A 14,356-nucleotide genomic window follows, 5' to 3' on the forward strand; every position below is an offset into this window, starting at 1 on the left:
TGGTTGCAGGCAATTCCAGCTTAAGAGAAAGGAAAAGACCTTGGAGGAGCACATATATAATATTTTAATGCCCAGGCCTGAAGTTATACACATTTCTGCTTGTAGCCTTCTGATGAGAACTTAAGTCACTGAAGAGGCTGGGAAATACAGTGTCTGGCCACTGAGCCCAGCTAAAACTCTGTAATTACAGAAAAAGGAAAAGGACCAATTTTGGTGAAATATTAGCAGTCTTCTCCACAGCATGGTTGTATGCTTTTCCCAAGCAATATATAACAACTTAAATATAAGGGGAAAAAAGGTTAATGAATTGAGTAAAGCTTTTCCATGTAACTAAAAAACTAAAAATTTCAGGATAATGGCAAGGGAGTGATTTGAAGTGATAGACCATCATAATACCTAGGTTAAATGAGAAAATGAATAATAACAGTAGGTAATAGGGGATTTACTGATCACTTACTATTGCCAGGTATTGTTCTAAGTGCTCTAAGCATATTTGACTTAATACTGATAATAACCATTTAAGGTATGTGCCATTATCCTATTTTATTACTGAGGAAACAAAGGCACAGAAAGATTAAATAACTTGTCCAATGTGACACAGTGAACTGGTGGCAAAGCCACTGGTTCAGAAGTAATCTGGTTCCAGAGCCCACACTCTTGACCTCAACATTATACTGCCTCAATGATAGCAGTTATTGTCTATTGGGTACTTACTCTATTCAGGTAGTATACTAGTATTTCATGTGTGTTATCTAAATTTATCCTTGCCATAAGCTTCTAAAGCTATTGCCTCTATTTTACATTTAAGGAGACTAAAGTTCAGTGAGTCAATAACTAGCTCAAGGTCATCTGCTTTTAAAAGTGAAGAAACCAGGATCAAATCCAGATCTATACGATCTCAAAGCCCGTTTCTCCTTATTCTAAATATCTAAATTTTTATTATTGGTATAGAACTCATGAACAATTAAGCCAGATATTGTAAGCATGTAAGTCAATGAATTTTATCAAATGTATATATACCTGTGCTGTGTAACAACCTAATCAAGACAGAACATTTCTATTATCCTAGGAAATTTCCTCTATCCCTTTTCTATTCAATGTCCTGCCCCTGAGAGACAAGCACTATTTTGATTTTTATTATATATTGGTTTTGTTTGTTCTTAAAAGTCATATAGTATTTAGTTTTATGTATAGCTTTTTTCATTCAATATGTTTTTGAGACTTATATATGTTATCCTGTATAACAGGAGTTTATTCTTCTAATAGTATTTAAATGTATGAATGTATCAGGCTGTCTATTCTTATATTCATGGACTATAGTTTTTCCAGTTTTTGGCTACAAATGAAAAAGATACTATGAACATGAATGTACAAGTCTTTTGGTGGACAAATGTTTTCATTTCATTTCCCTAAATACCCAAGAATGGTATTGCTGGATCATATAATAGATGTAAGCAGAAATTAAAATGAACTGCCAAAGGATTTTCCAAAGTGATTTTAGATATTCCACATCACTTTGCATTACCAGTCATTTTAATATTAGCTATTCTTTTTTGTTGTTCATTTGTTAATATTAGTTATTCTAATTCTACCCATTTAGCCTGTTGGGGTTTTATTTTCATTTTCTTAATGACTGAAGATGTTGAATACTTTTAAATGTTCACATGACCACTCGCATATATTATTCTTTGAAGTATCTAAGTCTTTTACTTATTTTTAAATTGGGATTAGATACTTTTTAAATTTATGTATTTTTTTCTTTTTAAAAAAAATTTTTTGAGTACAAGTTTTATGTCTCATATATTTATAGCTCCTGCTCTGTAGTATGCATCTTCATTTTTAAAAAATAATTTATTTCATTAAAGCGGGCTTAGGCTGTACAGACTTTTCTCTAGTTGTGTCACATGGGGGTTACTTCCTATTGCACTGAGTGGGATTCTCAGTGTGGTGGCTTCTCTTGCGAGCACGGGCTTTCGGGCACAGGCTTCAGTAGCTGCGGCTCCCAGGCTCTAGAGCACAGGCTCAATAGTTGTGGCGCATGGGCTTAGCTGCTTTGCAGCATGTGGGATCTTCCTAGATTAAGGATCAAATCCGTGTCTCCTGCATTGGCAGGTAGATACTTTAGCACTGAGTCACCAACGAAGCTCTCATTTTCTTAATGGTGAGAGATTTGAAAGAAGTTTTTAATTTTGATCAACTAATTTATTAATTTTTATAACTAGTGCTTTTTGGGTCCTAAGAAATCTCTACATACTTCAGAGTCATGAGGTTATTCTGTTCATTCTAGAATTTTTTTACTTTTAGCTTTTACATTTAGGTCTATGAGCCACCCTAACTTAATTTTAAAAATATGAGGTAGAGGTTGAGATTATTTTTTCCCCTTTGGTTTCTTCAAAAATTCCATCATAATTGGTTAAGGACTTTCCTTGCAAAATTGAATTATTTTGGTGCCTTGCTGAAAATCAATTAAATATATACCTTTACATATTGTATATGTAAATACATATTAAATCATATAAATATATAAGTACATAATCTGTTCCACTGATACATTCATGAGCTCATTTTTGGATCTACTGAATTGTAATTTTATAATAATTCTTGAAATTAGGTAACACAGTGTAAGTCTTCCAACTCTGTTCTTTTTCCAGATTATTTTTCTACTCTTAAGTCCTAACGCTTCCAATTAACTGTTACAATCAGCTTGTTGACTTCTTCAAAGAAAAAGAAAAAAAACCTATTGGAATTCTGTTTGGGTCTGCACTGAATCTATACATTAATCAGTTTGAGAGAGAACTGACATCTTAGCAATAATGAACACCAAGTATGTGATATATATTCTCTATTTCTTTAAATCTTTGTCTTAGCAATGTTTTGAACTTTTTAATATACAGGTTTCATGTCTCACATCAAATTTTTTCCTCAGTACTTTATGTTACTAATTGTTGATATGAAAAAAGTTTTAGTGATTTGAATAGAATATCAAACCAGACACAGCATTCCCTTTCGCCAAAGCCTAATCAAGGCCCTGTGCTGTGCTGTGCCGAGTTGCTCAGTTATGTCCAACTCTTAATTAAGGCCTGAATGCTCTTCAATTCTGTAGAGGCTGGGAGGTGAGGAAGCTGCAGAAAAAAAGTTTGAAGCCAGCAGAGGCTGGTTCATGAGGTTAAGGGAAGATGCCACCTCCCCACATCACATTACAGGGTGATGTAGAACAGAAGCTGCAGCAAGTCATTTAGTTAAGGAGATTTAGTAAAGATAATTAATGAAAGTGGTTACACTAAACAACAGACTTTGAACGTAGACCAAATAGCCTTTGATTGAAAGAAGATACCATGCAGGTCTTTCATACATAGATAGAAGTCAATACCTGGCTTCAAAGCTGCAAAGACTGGCTCACTTTCTGTCAGGGGCTAATGCAGATGGTGACTTGAAGCCAATGCTCATTTTCCATTCTGAAAATCCCATAGCCCTTAAAAACTATGCTAAATTTACTCTGCCTGTGCTCTGTAAATGCAACAATAAATCCTGGATGGCAATACATCTGTCTACAACATGGTTTACTGAATATCTGAATCCAACTGTTGTGACCTACTGCTCAGAAAAAAGATTTCTTTCAAAATACTACTGCTCATTTACAAAAGTCTTGACCACTAAGAGCTTGGATGGAGATGTAAAGCTAGATTAATGTTGTCTTTATGGCTGTTTAACACAACATTCATTCTGTAGCCCACAAATCAAGGAGCAATTTCTAGTTTCAAAGAGTTATTACTTGAGAAATAAATTTTTCTAAGGCTATAGCTGAGTGATTCCTCTGATGAATCTAAGCAAAGCAAACTGAAAATCTTCCAGAAAGGATTCACTATGCTAAATGACATTAAGAACATTACTGATTCAAAATATCATTACTGAGTCAAAATATCAACATTCACATGAATTTAGAAGAAGTTAATCCCAACCCTCCTGGATGACTTGGAGGTGTTTAAGACTTTAGTGGGGGAAGCAGCAGGAGAACTAGAATTAGAAGTGGAGCCTGAAGTATGTCAAGGCTGTATATTGTCACCCAGCTTATTTAACTTATATGCACAGTACATCATGTGAAATGCCAGACTGGATGAAGCACAAGTTGGAACTGAGATTGCTGGGAGAAATATCAGTAACCTCAGATACGCAGATGACACCACCCTTATGGCAGAAAGCAAAGAACTAAAGAGCCTCTTGATGAAAGTCAAAGAGGAGAGTGAAAAAGATGGCTTAAAACTCAACATTCAAAAAATGAATATCATGGCATCCAGTCCCATCACTTTATGGCAAATAGATGGGGAAACAATGACAGACTTTATTTTCTTGGGCTCCAAAATCACTGCAGATGGTGACTGAAGCCATGAAATTAGAAGATGCTTGTTCCTTGGAAGAAAAGCTATGACCAACCTAGACAGCATACTAAAAAGCAGAGACATTACTTTGCCAACAAAGGTCTAGTCAAAGCTATGATTTTTCCAGTAGTCATGTATGGATGTGCTGCTGCTGCTGCTAAGTCACTTCAGTAGTGTCCGACTCTGTGCAACCCCATAGATGGCAGCCCACCATGCTCCTCCGTTCCTGGGATTCTCCAGGCAAGAGTACTGGAGTGGGGTGCCATTGCCTTCCCCATGTATGGATGTGAGAGTTTGATTATAAAGAAAGCTGAGTACTGAAGAATTGATGCTTTTGAACTGTGGTGTTGGAGAAGACTCTTGAGAGTCCCTTGGACTGCAAGGAGATCCAACCAGTCAATCCTGAAGGAAATCAGTCTTGAATATTTATTGGAAGGACTAATGCTGAAGCTGAAGCTCCAATACTTTGGCCACCTGATGCGAAGAACTGACTCCTTGGAAAAGACCCCGATGCTGGGAAAGATTGAGGGCGGGAGGAGAAGGGGACGACAGAAGATGAGATGGTTGGATGGTATCACCAACTCAATGGACTTGAGTTTGAGCAAGCTCCAGGACCTGGAAGCCTGACATGCTGTAGTCCATGGGGTTGCAAAGAGTCAGACATGATTGAGCAACTGAACCAAACTGAAGTTTTGATGGAACTGCCACAATCTCAAAATGAAAGAATGGTTACTTCTTATGGATGAGCAAAGAGAGTAGTTTCTTGGAATAGAACCTACTCCTGGTGAAGATGCTGTAAAGCTTGTTGAAATGACAACAAAGGACTTAGAATATCACATAAACTTAGCTGATAAAGTGGGATTTGAGAGAATTGAATCCAGTTCTGAAAGAAGTCCTACTGTTGGTAATGTTATCAAACAGCACTGTATGTTACAGAGAATTGTTTGTTAAAGAGCGAGTCAATCAATGTGACAATCTTCATTGTTGTCTTATTTCAAGAAATTGCCACAGTCACCCCTAACCTTCAGCAACCACCAAGAGAGAGGCAAGATCCTTCACCAAAAAAAGATTATGACTTGCTGAAGGCTCAGGTAATGGTCAGCATTTTTTAGTAATAAAAGCACTTTAAAATTAAGGCATGTACATTGATTTTTTTTTTAGACATAATGCTACACAGACTAACATACATAGTTATGTAAACATAACAAATTATGTTTGTTTACTGTGATTTGTTTACTGCTTTTTTGCAATGGTCTGGAACTAAAGCTGCAATATCTCTGAGGTATGCCTGTAATATCTACTTTAAAGATTGTTATGTGGATTAAATGAGTCAATAAATATGAAGAACCTAAAACAGTACCTGATAAGTGGTAAACATTTAACAAAAGTTAGCTATTATTAGTACAATTATGAACCTGTGGCAGAATGAGCTCTAAATTCATATTACTTCTTTTAAAAATAAATTATCACTAGAAAAATAAGCAAATAATATGGCAGTCTGATTGAAAATATGTTACTCAATGTACTTATGCATTTTAATAATGATTTCTAAGTAAAAGATAAAGGAAAGTAGCAAGTTCAAACCAGAATAATGAATAAATTGAATTAATTTTCACAAAAAGTATAAGTAAGCTTTCAAAGAAAGAACTTTCTTTAAAAATTTTAAAATATAAAATTTATTTAAAAGCAATAAAATAGCAGTTTATATGAAGTAGGAACTACATATAATAAGTAAACACTACACAGTACCAAAACTTCCACTTTTCATCACATCAACATCTTCTTTTAACTATAAATTTTCTCCCTGGAATAATGCAAAATAATAAATTATTATTTGAAATCATGATTTAACATTAAAAAATCACTGTAATAATCAGGGGCATAATTTAAAACAAGAGTGGAAAATATTTAGTCAATTGCAAAAACAAGAATCAGAAAGTCAGTAATGGATTGCATGGATGCAAACAATTCTGGTTGGGGGGTGGTCAGGAGGGAGTGAAAGATTAAATTAAATTGATAAAGTCAATGAAAAACAGAAGAGAGAAAAAAAAGAGAAGAGAGAAAAACAGAGGAGGAAAGAAAAAAGACAGGACAGAAATGCTTGTACAAAGCAGCAGCACAATATAGAGAAGTAGAAACAGAGGGAAATGTCTCAGGAGATTCTAAAACTACAGGTCAAATATTCTTGTCATATCTTGATCTTTACCTGGGCTAGGACTTTGAAAATGTTATCATGTCTCTAGGTATTTACTTGTACTCCCACTTCATTCTTTTTTTCTCAATTCTTATTTTTCATCTTACAGCATGGTATACAGACTGTATTTTGAAAACTGCTTTTTTTTTGTTAAAAACAAAATGGATAGACAATACTTCTTTCAAGTTCCTGATAAACTGTGAATCAGCTAATTAACTCACAACACTTCCACTGCTTTAAAGCAGGAGTTTTTAACTTGACATTTGTGTGAACTCTTGAAACCTGTGTTCAAAACTGTATGTGTGTGTAACTTTTTGTGAGTTTCTGAAGCTTTTGTCAAAACCTGAAAGCAAAAGCAAAATACTACTCTGCTAGAGGCTCTATTGTGAATGGAACTGACAAAATAATTAACCATTAAGAAAATCCAAGAAAGGAAACTAACAATGTGGGATCTCAGTTCCTTGACCAGGGGGTGAATCCAGTCAAAGCCTGGAATCCTAACCACTGGGCTAGCTGCTGTGCTTAGTCGCTCAGTCATGTCTGACTTTTTGTGACCCCACGGACTGTAACCTGACAGGCTCCTCTGCCCGTGGGGATTCTCCAGGCAAGAATACTGGAGTGGGCTGCCATTTCCTCCTTTAGGGGATCTTCCCAACCCAGGGATTGAACCCAGGTCTCCCGCATCGCAGGCAAATTCTTTACCATCTGAGCCACCAGGGAAGCCCATTATGCCAACAGGGAGTTCCAAATTAAGTTCTTTTTAATCATGTAAGGAAGGATGTGGAGAAATGAATAAAAGCTCCAACAGTCTGTCTTGGATCCATTCAAAAAACACTTTTTAAACATTGTAGGCCACCAAACCTACTTTGATATGCTTGAAATGAGGAAAAGGCACATTTCAAAAAAGGTGAAATTACCTGAAAGAAATCTTTATTTTTGTGTGCAAACTATAGATTAACTGCTTATAAACAATGTCAAGTAGTCTGTAATGTATGTGTAGCAGCGATAAAGTTGCCTCTTCAGTATGGTATGTTCAAAAAACAATGGAAGTAGAAAAATCATGTGAATATGATATTCTGAGTCACTATGGAAGCCTACGACCAAAACAAAAGGCTACCTTAATAATCTTTACTAGAATGGTTTCGAGGAAGTCCAGGAACACAACTAATTTTAGCACTCCAAAAAACATTCTCCAGTACTCTGGAGTTAAAAATACTTTCCTAATATGAGGTAGAGTTAGTCTTTAATCAAGTATAGAGATTCTACTTGAGCAAATATTAGCCTATTTTAATAAAAATTAATTTTAAAAGCTAAATTTTCAACTCTACTTGTCTAGGTAAAACTGTTCTGAACTTACAAGGAGTTTTTTCATACTTTCAATAATTGTGCACATCACCTAATGACATGAGTATTTTATTTAAATGTATGTATTTTTTCCTTAAAAAAAGAAAATGATCCTCATTGGAGACAAATTATTATAACTTCTAACGTAAGTTACATACCTGAGTTGAACCAGCACCTGTTTGCATAGAAGATTTTTTTAATAGTCGCACTTCTTTGTTTATGTATCTTAGCATTCCACTCAGAGTACTGAAGTCATTATTCTCAGAATTATCATCATTGAGGTCATACGTGAGAGGTTTAAATGAGTCTGACTGGGTATAAGTTAGATCTCTCTGGCTTTCTTCTAATGTTGAAGGTTGTTCCAATTGCATTTTTTTTAAGTCCTGTAGTAATTCTTCAGAAAGATCTTCATCACTATGAGTTCTGAAACTAAGATCACTGGCACTAATAGAGCGACGCAGTTTTCTACACTTGAAAAAAGCTGTGTGAGAATGCTTAGCTAATTTTGAATCTTGAATATCAGGCGTAATTTCTACTGGAGATGTAAATGAGGCTGGTAGAAATTTGATGTCTTCTGCCCTTTCATGTCCAGAAATTTTGGCTTGTAATCTGGTTAATTCTGATTCCTACAGAAAAATTGGTACATAGTAGGTCCTGATTACATATCTGTTAAATAAATGAATTACTTAGAAAATCATAGACTTAGAAGTCATCTAAGTTAAACTTTGTTCTAGTACAGTACAGAAATCCTTTTTATAACAACTCATGAGGGTTGTTAACTACGTTAAAAGTACGTAGTTAAAACTATGTAGTTAAAACAACGTTAAAACAACATTAAAACCCTTCATTTTGGGACAATTATCTATAGTCATTAGCATTTGTTTAAACTATATAAGGAGTTCCATGAAAACTGTATGTTCCTCATACAATTTTCCTGAGTATTGATGATAATATAAATTTCTATTAAAGACTGAAATCTTACATATAAATTTTTTTTTGCAAAAGTATAAAAAAGTACATAATCATTTGTCAATCTAACATATATACACATAAAAAACAACGTCCTTCAGAATTTCTAATAGGAAGTAAATGCATATGAGCTACTTTGCTGTATATGTCATCATCACAAGAAACCTTTACTAGAAAATTTTTAAAGAAAAGCCTTTAAATAATTAATATTTAATAAATCAATCCTTAATAAATAAACTTTTCATTTCTGTTTTTTCATGTCCTTCATTTGTGTCCTGTGACCCAACTTTGGGATCCCAAGAATTGAGACTGCATACACTGAAAAGCAATCAAGTCAAAAAAATTAAGGGAGGACATTTTAATTTCAAAAGTTATACAATATGTACAATAGTCCCCTGTTCAAATACATTCTCCTTTTCTTACAAATATCCATAAGATACATATTTCTAAACCAGTCACTTTTAAACTGATAGCTTCTATTCTTTCTAAAAATACTGTGCTTATAGCTAAAACTGTCATAACCACAGTGTGCATTACAAAATGCATATTTCACTTCTGCTGTCTTTATACCACTTTATTCTAAGCAAATTTGATTTATAAGTGGCAGAAATGCCAATTTTTTCAAGCAACATTTTGTATTCACATTCTTATAACCACAATCATTCAATGAAATAACTATAAAGTTCACATATATAAGGTCATGTGCAGTTTAAGTTTCTTTTAAACTTCTGTGTGTTATCCAGTCACACTAAGAAATGTGGTATCTCAGATAAGTAGGATTCCATTTAACTTAGAGTTCAACACCTAACTTTCATGAAGAAATGTAGTAAATCAAATACATTAAACATAATTCAACTTTTTCTTAAGACTCAAAGCAGCTCACTGTTGTGGTCCTTACTGTAGCAGGCCATACTACACTGATGTTTTATGGCCTTCAGAAAATGGATTTACCTTTGCCCTTACTCCAGACATACTCAAATACTAGAGTACTTTTTAGGCTATTAAACTGAAAAGATCAGTTGCCTCAGTGTTCTTCTCTTCTCCCTCACTTCTGTTTCTGTTCTCTTGTCATTTACTGCTGCTTTCAGTGAATAGCTTTCCACTATTTATAGTTACTTTTAATTGTTACATTTATGCCAGCTTCTGTTCTTCTCTTAGTTTTTCTTCTTTTTCTCTTATCTTCCTTAACTTCTCTCCAAACTGGACCTTAGAGCCAGCTTAAATTGACTTGGAGAGCTACTGTCAGAAAACAAAGAAATTCTACTTTCTGCCTGCTATCCTGGCTAATCATGGTACATGTTCTAAGATCTATGTATCTATAGTTCATTTAAGAATTGCTGCTATTCTGAGAATATTTTGACAACTTTCTAAGTAGGTGAATTTACACACTTCTGAATAATTGATAAGTGCAATACCACCATATTTATCTCATTGGTAATATCTAACAAGTGAGCAGAGATTACTACTAACAAGTGACAGAGATATACTATGCAGAATCTCTAAAATTTTTAGATTCAATTTTTTTGCAATGAGGTTTTATAATTTCATATAAATGTTGTAAATCCCCAGAACACTAAGTATATTACTATTTCAATAAAAGTATAGAGGGTTCACCTGAAACATAATTTTGGATTTTGTTTATTCAACTTTCCTGTAGCACTATGAATATTAAGCATTGAAAAAGAAAAAAAAAAAAAAACAACACATGTGTTTGGCTGCGCTGGGTCTTAGCTGCCACACATGGGATCTTTAGTTGCAGCATGAGAACTCACTTGTGGTATGTGGGATCTAGTTTCCTGACCAGGGAAAGAACCGAGGCCCTGAGCACTGCGAGTGCAGTCTTAGCAACTGGACTACCAGGTAAGTCAATATCAAGCATTTTATAAAAGGAATTTAAGTGCTCAGCATAATAATTACAAATATTTCTATAGTAATAATTGAGTTTCTTTGCTTTTCGATAACTTCCACTTTACTATAAAATCATTATTGCTTCACAACTATCAGTGGGGTTGGTCTTTTTTAAGGTCTTAGCTGACAATCATACATATTGGCAATTTGAACTAATATTAAATTATTTATATGCATCATACTGATATTAATTCCAAATTCAAGAATAAACTGCCATGATCAATAGGGGTGAATAACTAGCAAGAGTCTATCTGAAAAATCACATATGTACTCAAAACCAGTAAAAATATTTTTTAAATATAATCTTGCATTTTCTAATGATAGTGATGATGATCCAGGATCTCACGAAAACAATGGAGAAGATGTAACAAATGTTTACCAAAGGTCTAGAAGAACTAAGGACAAACAAACAGAGATGAACAATGCACTAGAAGGAATCAATAACAGAGGCAGAAGAACAGGTAAGTGACCTGGAAGACAGAATGGTGGAAATCACTGCCACAAAACAGAATATAGAAAAAAGAATGGAAAAAAAAAATGAAGACAGTCTAAGTTAATGCAACAACATTTACATTATAGTGATCCCAGAAAGAGAGAGAGAAGGGACCCAAGAAAATATCTGGAGATAACAGCTGAAAACTTCCTCAATATGGGAAAGGAAATCGTCAGCCAAGTCCAGGAAATGCAGAGAGTCCCAGGCAAAATACAAGGAGAAACACACCGAGACACACAATAATCAAACTGATAAAAATTAAAGACAAAGATAAAATGTTAAAAGCAATAAGGGAAAAATGACAAATACTCCTCAAGGGAACTCCCATCAGGTTATCAGCTGATTTCTTAACAGAAACTCTCCAAGCCAGAAGGGAATGGCATGATACATTAAAAGCGATGAAAGGGAAGAACCTACAACTGAGAATAATCTATCCAGCAAGACTCTCATTCAGATTTGATATAGAAATCCAAAGTTTTCCAGACAAGCAAAACTAAGAGAATTCAGCATCACCAAAACAACTTTACAAAAAATACTAAAGGAAGTTGTCTAGGCAGGAAACACAAAAGAAAAGATCTACAAAAAATAAACCCAAAACAATTAAGAACATGGTAATAGGCCATACGTAAAATAGGTAGCCAACGGGAATTTGCTGTGTGGCTCAGGAAACTCAAACAGGGGCTCTGTATCAACCTAGAGGGGTGGGATGGGGAGGGAAAGGGGAGGGAGGTTCAAAAGGGAGGGGATATATTTATACCTATGGCTGATTCATGTTGAGGTTTGACAGAAAACAACAAAATTCTTTAAAGCAACTATCCTTCAATAAAAAAATAAATTGAAAAAAAGAAAATGGTAATAGGATCACGTGCTGTGCTGTGCTTAGCTGTTCAGTCGTGTCAGACTCTTTGTGACCCCATGGACTGTAGCCCGCCAGGCTCCTTTGTCCATGGGGATTCTCCAGACAAGAATACTTGAGTGGGTTGCCACGCTCTCCTCCAGGGGATCTTCTCAATCCAGGGATCGAACCTGGGTCTCCCACATTACAGGTGGATCCTTTACCGTCAGAGCCACCAGGGAAGCCCAACAGAATCAGAGGATCATACATATTGATAATTACCTTAACTGTAAATGGATTAAATGCACCAATCAAAAGACATAGACTGAATGGGTGGATGAGAACATGTGCACATATGCACTTCCACTTACCATATCACTCTATGCCCAAAACTATATGTAATTATTTCATATTGTGAGGTTAATTATGTTTCCATTATGGCTTGCAATTGTAATTCTTTTTTATTTTTTGTCTGGCTATCGACTATGAAAACTGATAAACATCTTTCAGTATTATGGTTATGTAATTGTTATTTGCTTAATACTATTGTATCATGATTGGTCAACTAAAAAGAACAGAATTTTATATCACTAAAATTACCATTTAACAGAAAAACTTGTATTCACTGTTTAAAATCCAGATGCAGATCAGAATTATCTTGAAATTTTTTGAAAAATAAAAGTGCCCAGGTATTGCTACTCTTCTCCAAAGTGCCAGATGTATTTCTAATGAATAGCCATGTTTAAAAACAACTGAACTATATGATGATGATATTTTACTTTTATATAGTTTGATTCATGTTTTCTGTTTCATAGTCAAATGCTCTCATTTCATTTAGCTTATGTTTTCCAATTTCTCTCTTTTTTGTTGTTTCTCAAGCTGTTATCAAGTGTAGTAGAAAAGCTTTTTTAACATATATATATATAGTATGTATAATATATATATTTTAGAAAAATTGTGAATTTTTGCCTAGCTAAATTTATGACACTTTGATTCTACTTGGTTGGTTTAGTATGAACAGAATGCTAGAGTTCTAATTTATATTCACTCAAAACTTTGATATAATGTCATGTATTTTGGCATCTAGTATTACTGGTAAAAGTTCAGAAAATGTATTATCTTAGTGATTTAAAAAAAAATTGAATGAGGCTTGAAACTTCTAATCCAATTCTGAGAATATAAAGAAATACTATGTTATTTAAAAAACACAGGAAATTAACAAGTGATACAGTGTTATTAACCAATGTACAGATGATGTTCAAATCTCACAAAATCTTATGCTGCCCATTATTTGTTTTCATGCCTCATTCAAGACTCCACATTGTATTTAATTTCACTGAGCCACTTCAGCTGCATGCAACAAATGCTGGTAAATTCTCTTTTCATTTTCATTCAATTACAAACATTTTCTAATTTTCCTTGTTATGGCTTCTTAGATACATCCATCATTTAAAAGCTGACATTAAACTTCCAAATTCATGGGATTTTTTAAAAAGTATCTTTAATATTAATTTCTCATTTTTATATTAATTTCTCATTAAATGCTTTCTCCTCTGCAATTACCATCTGTTTTTTTCAGTCTAACTTTATTGAGGCTTTTTTTTTAAATTGAGGCTTTTGATGGCTAAGTTGACGCTCTCTTTTGGTAAATGTCACATTGCACTTGAAAATATATGGGTTATTTTCAAATATCCTTGATACTGATTTCTAACATAATACCACAGTGATAACAGAACTGACTCTATGATTTCAATACCTTTAGACCATGAAATTTTTGAACCTTGTTTTATGTCTTTGGATATGTTTCAGTGTCTCCTAGTTTACAATCTATGGGAACTTGAATATAATTTGTATCCTACTGATGTGTGAAAATGTATAAATCTTAATTATGTTTAATTGGTTCACAGAGCTTTTCAGGTCTACTATATCCTTCTTCTCTGTATACTCATTCTGTTAATTTTTGAGAGTTTGATATTGAAACTCCAACTAAAAATCTTAATTTATCTACTTAAAAAATTATAATATATAGTATAACTATATGTAATCTTGTTCTGTATTTTCCAAGTCTCCTGTAAATGAGTTGTCATACTTTTATAGTTCAAAAATTTTTTTTAAAACCCTCTAAAGTAAACATGATTCAATTGGCCAGGCCAAGATGGCAATGTAGGCTCCTTTCATATCTCCTTCCATGTACAAATGATGAAATCTACAACTATACAAGGAACAATTCCCTTTGA

The 14,356-nt window shown here is 34.0% G+C and overlaps 1 protein-coding gene across 1 annotated transcript in view; it reads right to left on the bottom strand.

The window, feature by feature from the left end:
* Positions 1-6,078: 6,078 nt before the first annotated feature.
* Positions 6,079-14,356, bottom strand: part of CCDC18 (coiled-coil domain containing 18) — a 105,242-nt gene continuing 96,964 nt past the window's right edge. The window contains exons 29-30 of the mRNA XM_061121356.1: positions 8,073-8,540; positions 6,079-6,180 (exon numbers count right to left, since the gene is read on the bottom strand). Coding sequence (XP_060977339.1) covers positions 6,166-6,180; positions 8,073-8,540 — 483 coding nt within the window. The 3' untranslated portion in view covers positions 6,079-6,165. The remainder of the gene's footprint in view (positions 6,181-8,072; positions 8,541-14,356) is intronic.

This window comes from Dama dama, chromosome 20 (assembly GCF_033118175.1).
Source record: "Dama dama isolate Ldn47 chromosome 20, ASM3311817v1, whole genome shotgun sequence".
Lineage (NCBI taxonomy): Eukaryota > Metazoa > Chordata > Mammalia > Artiodactyla > Cervidae > Dama > Dama dama.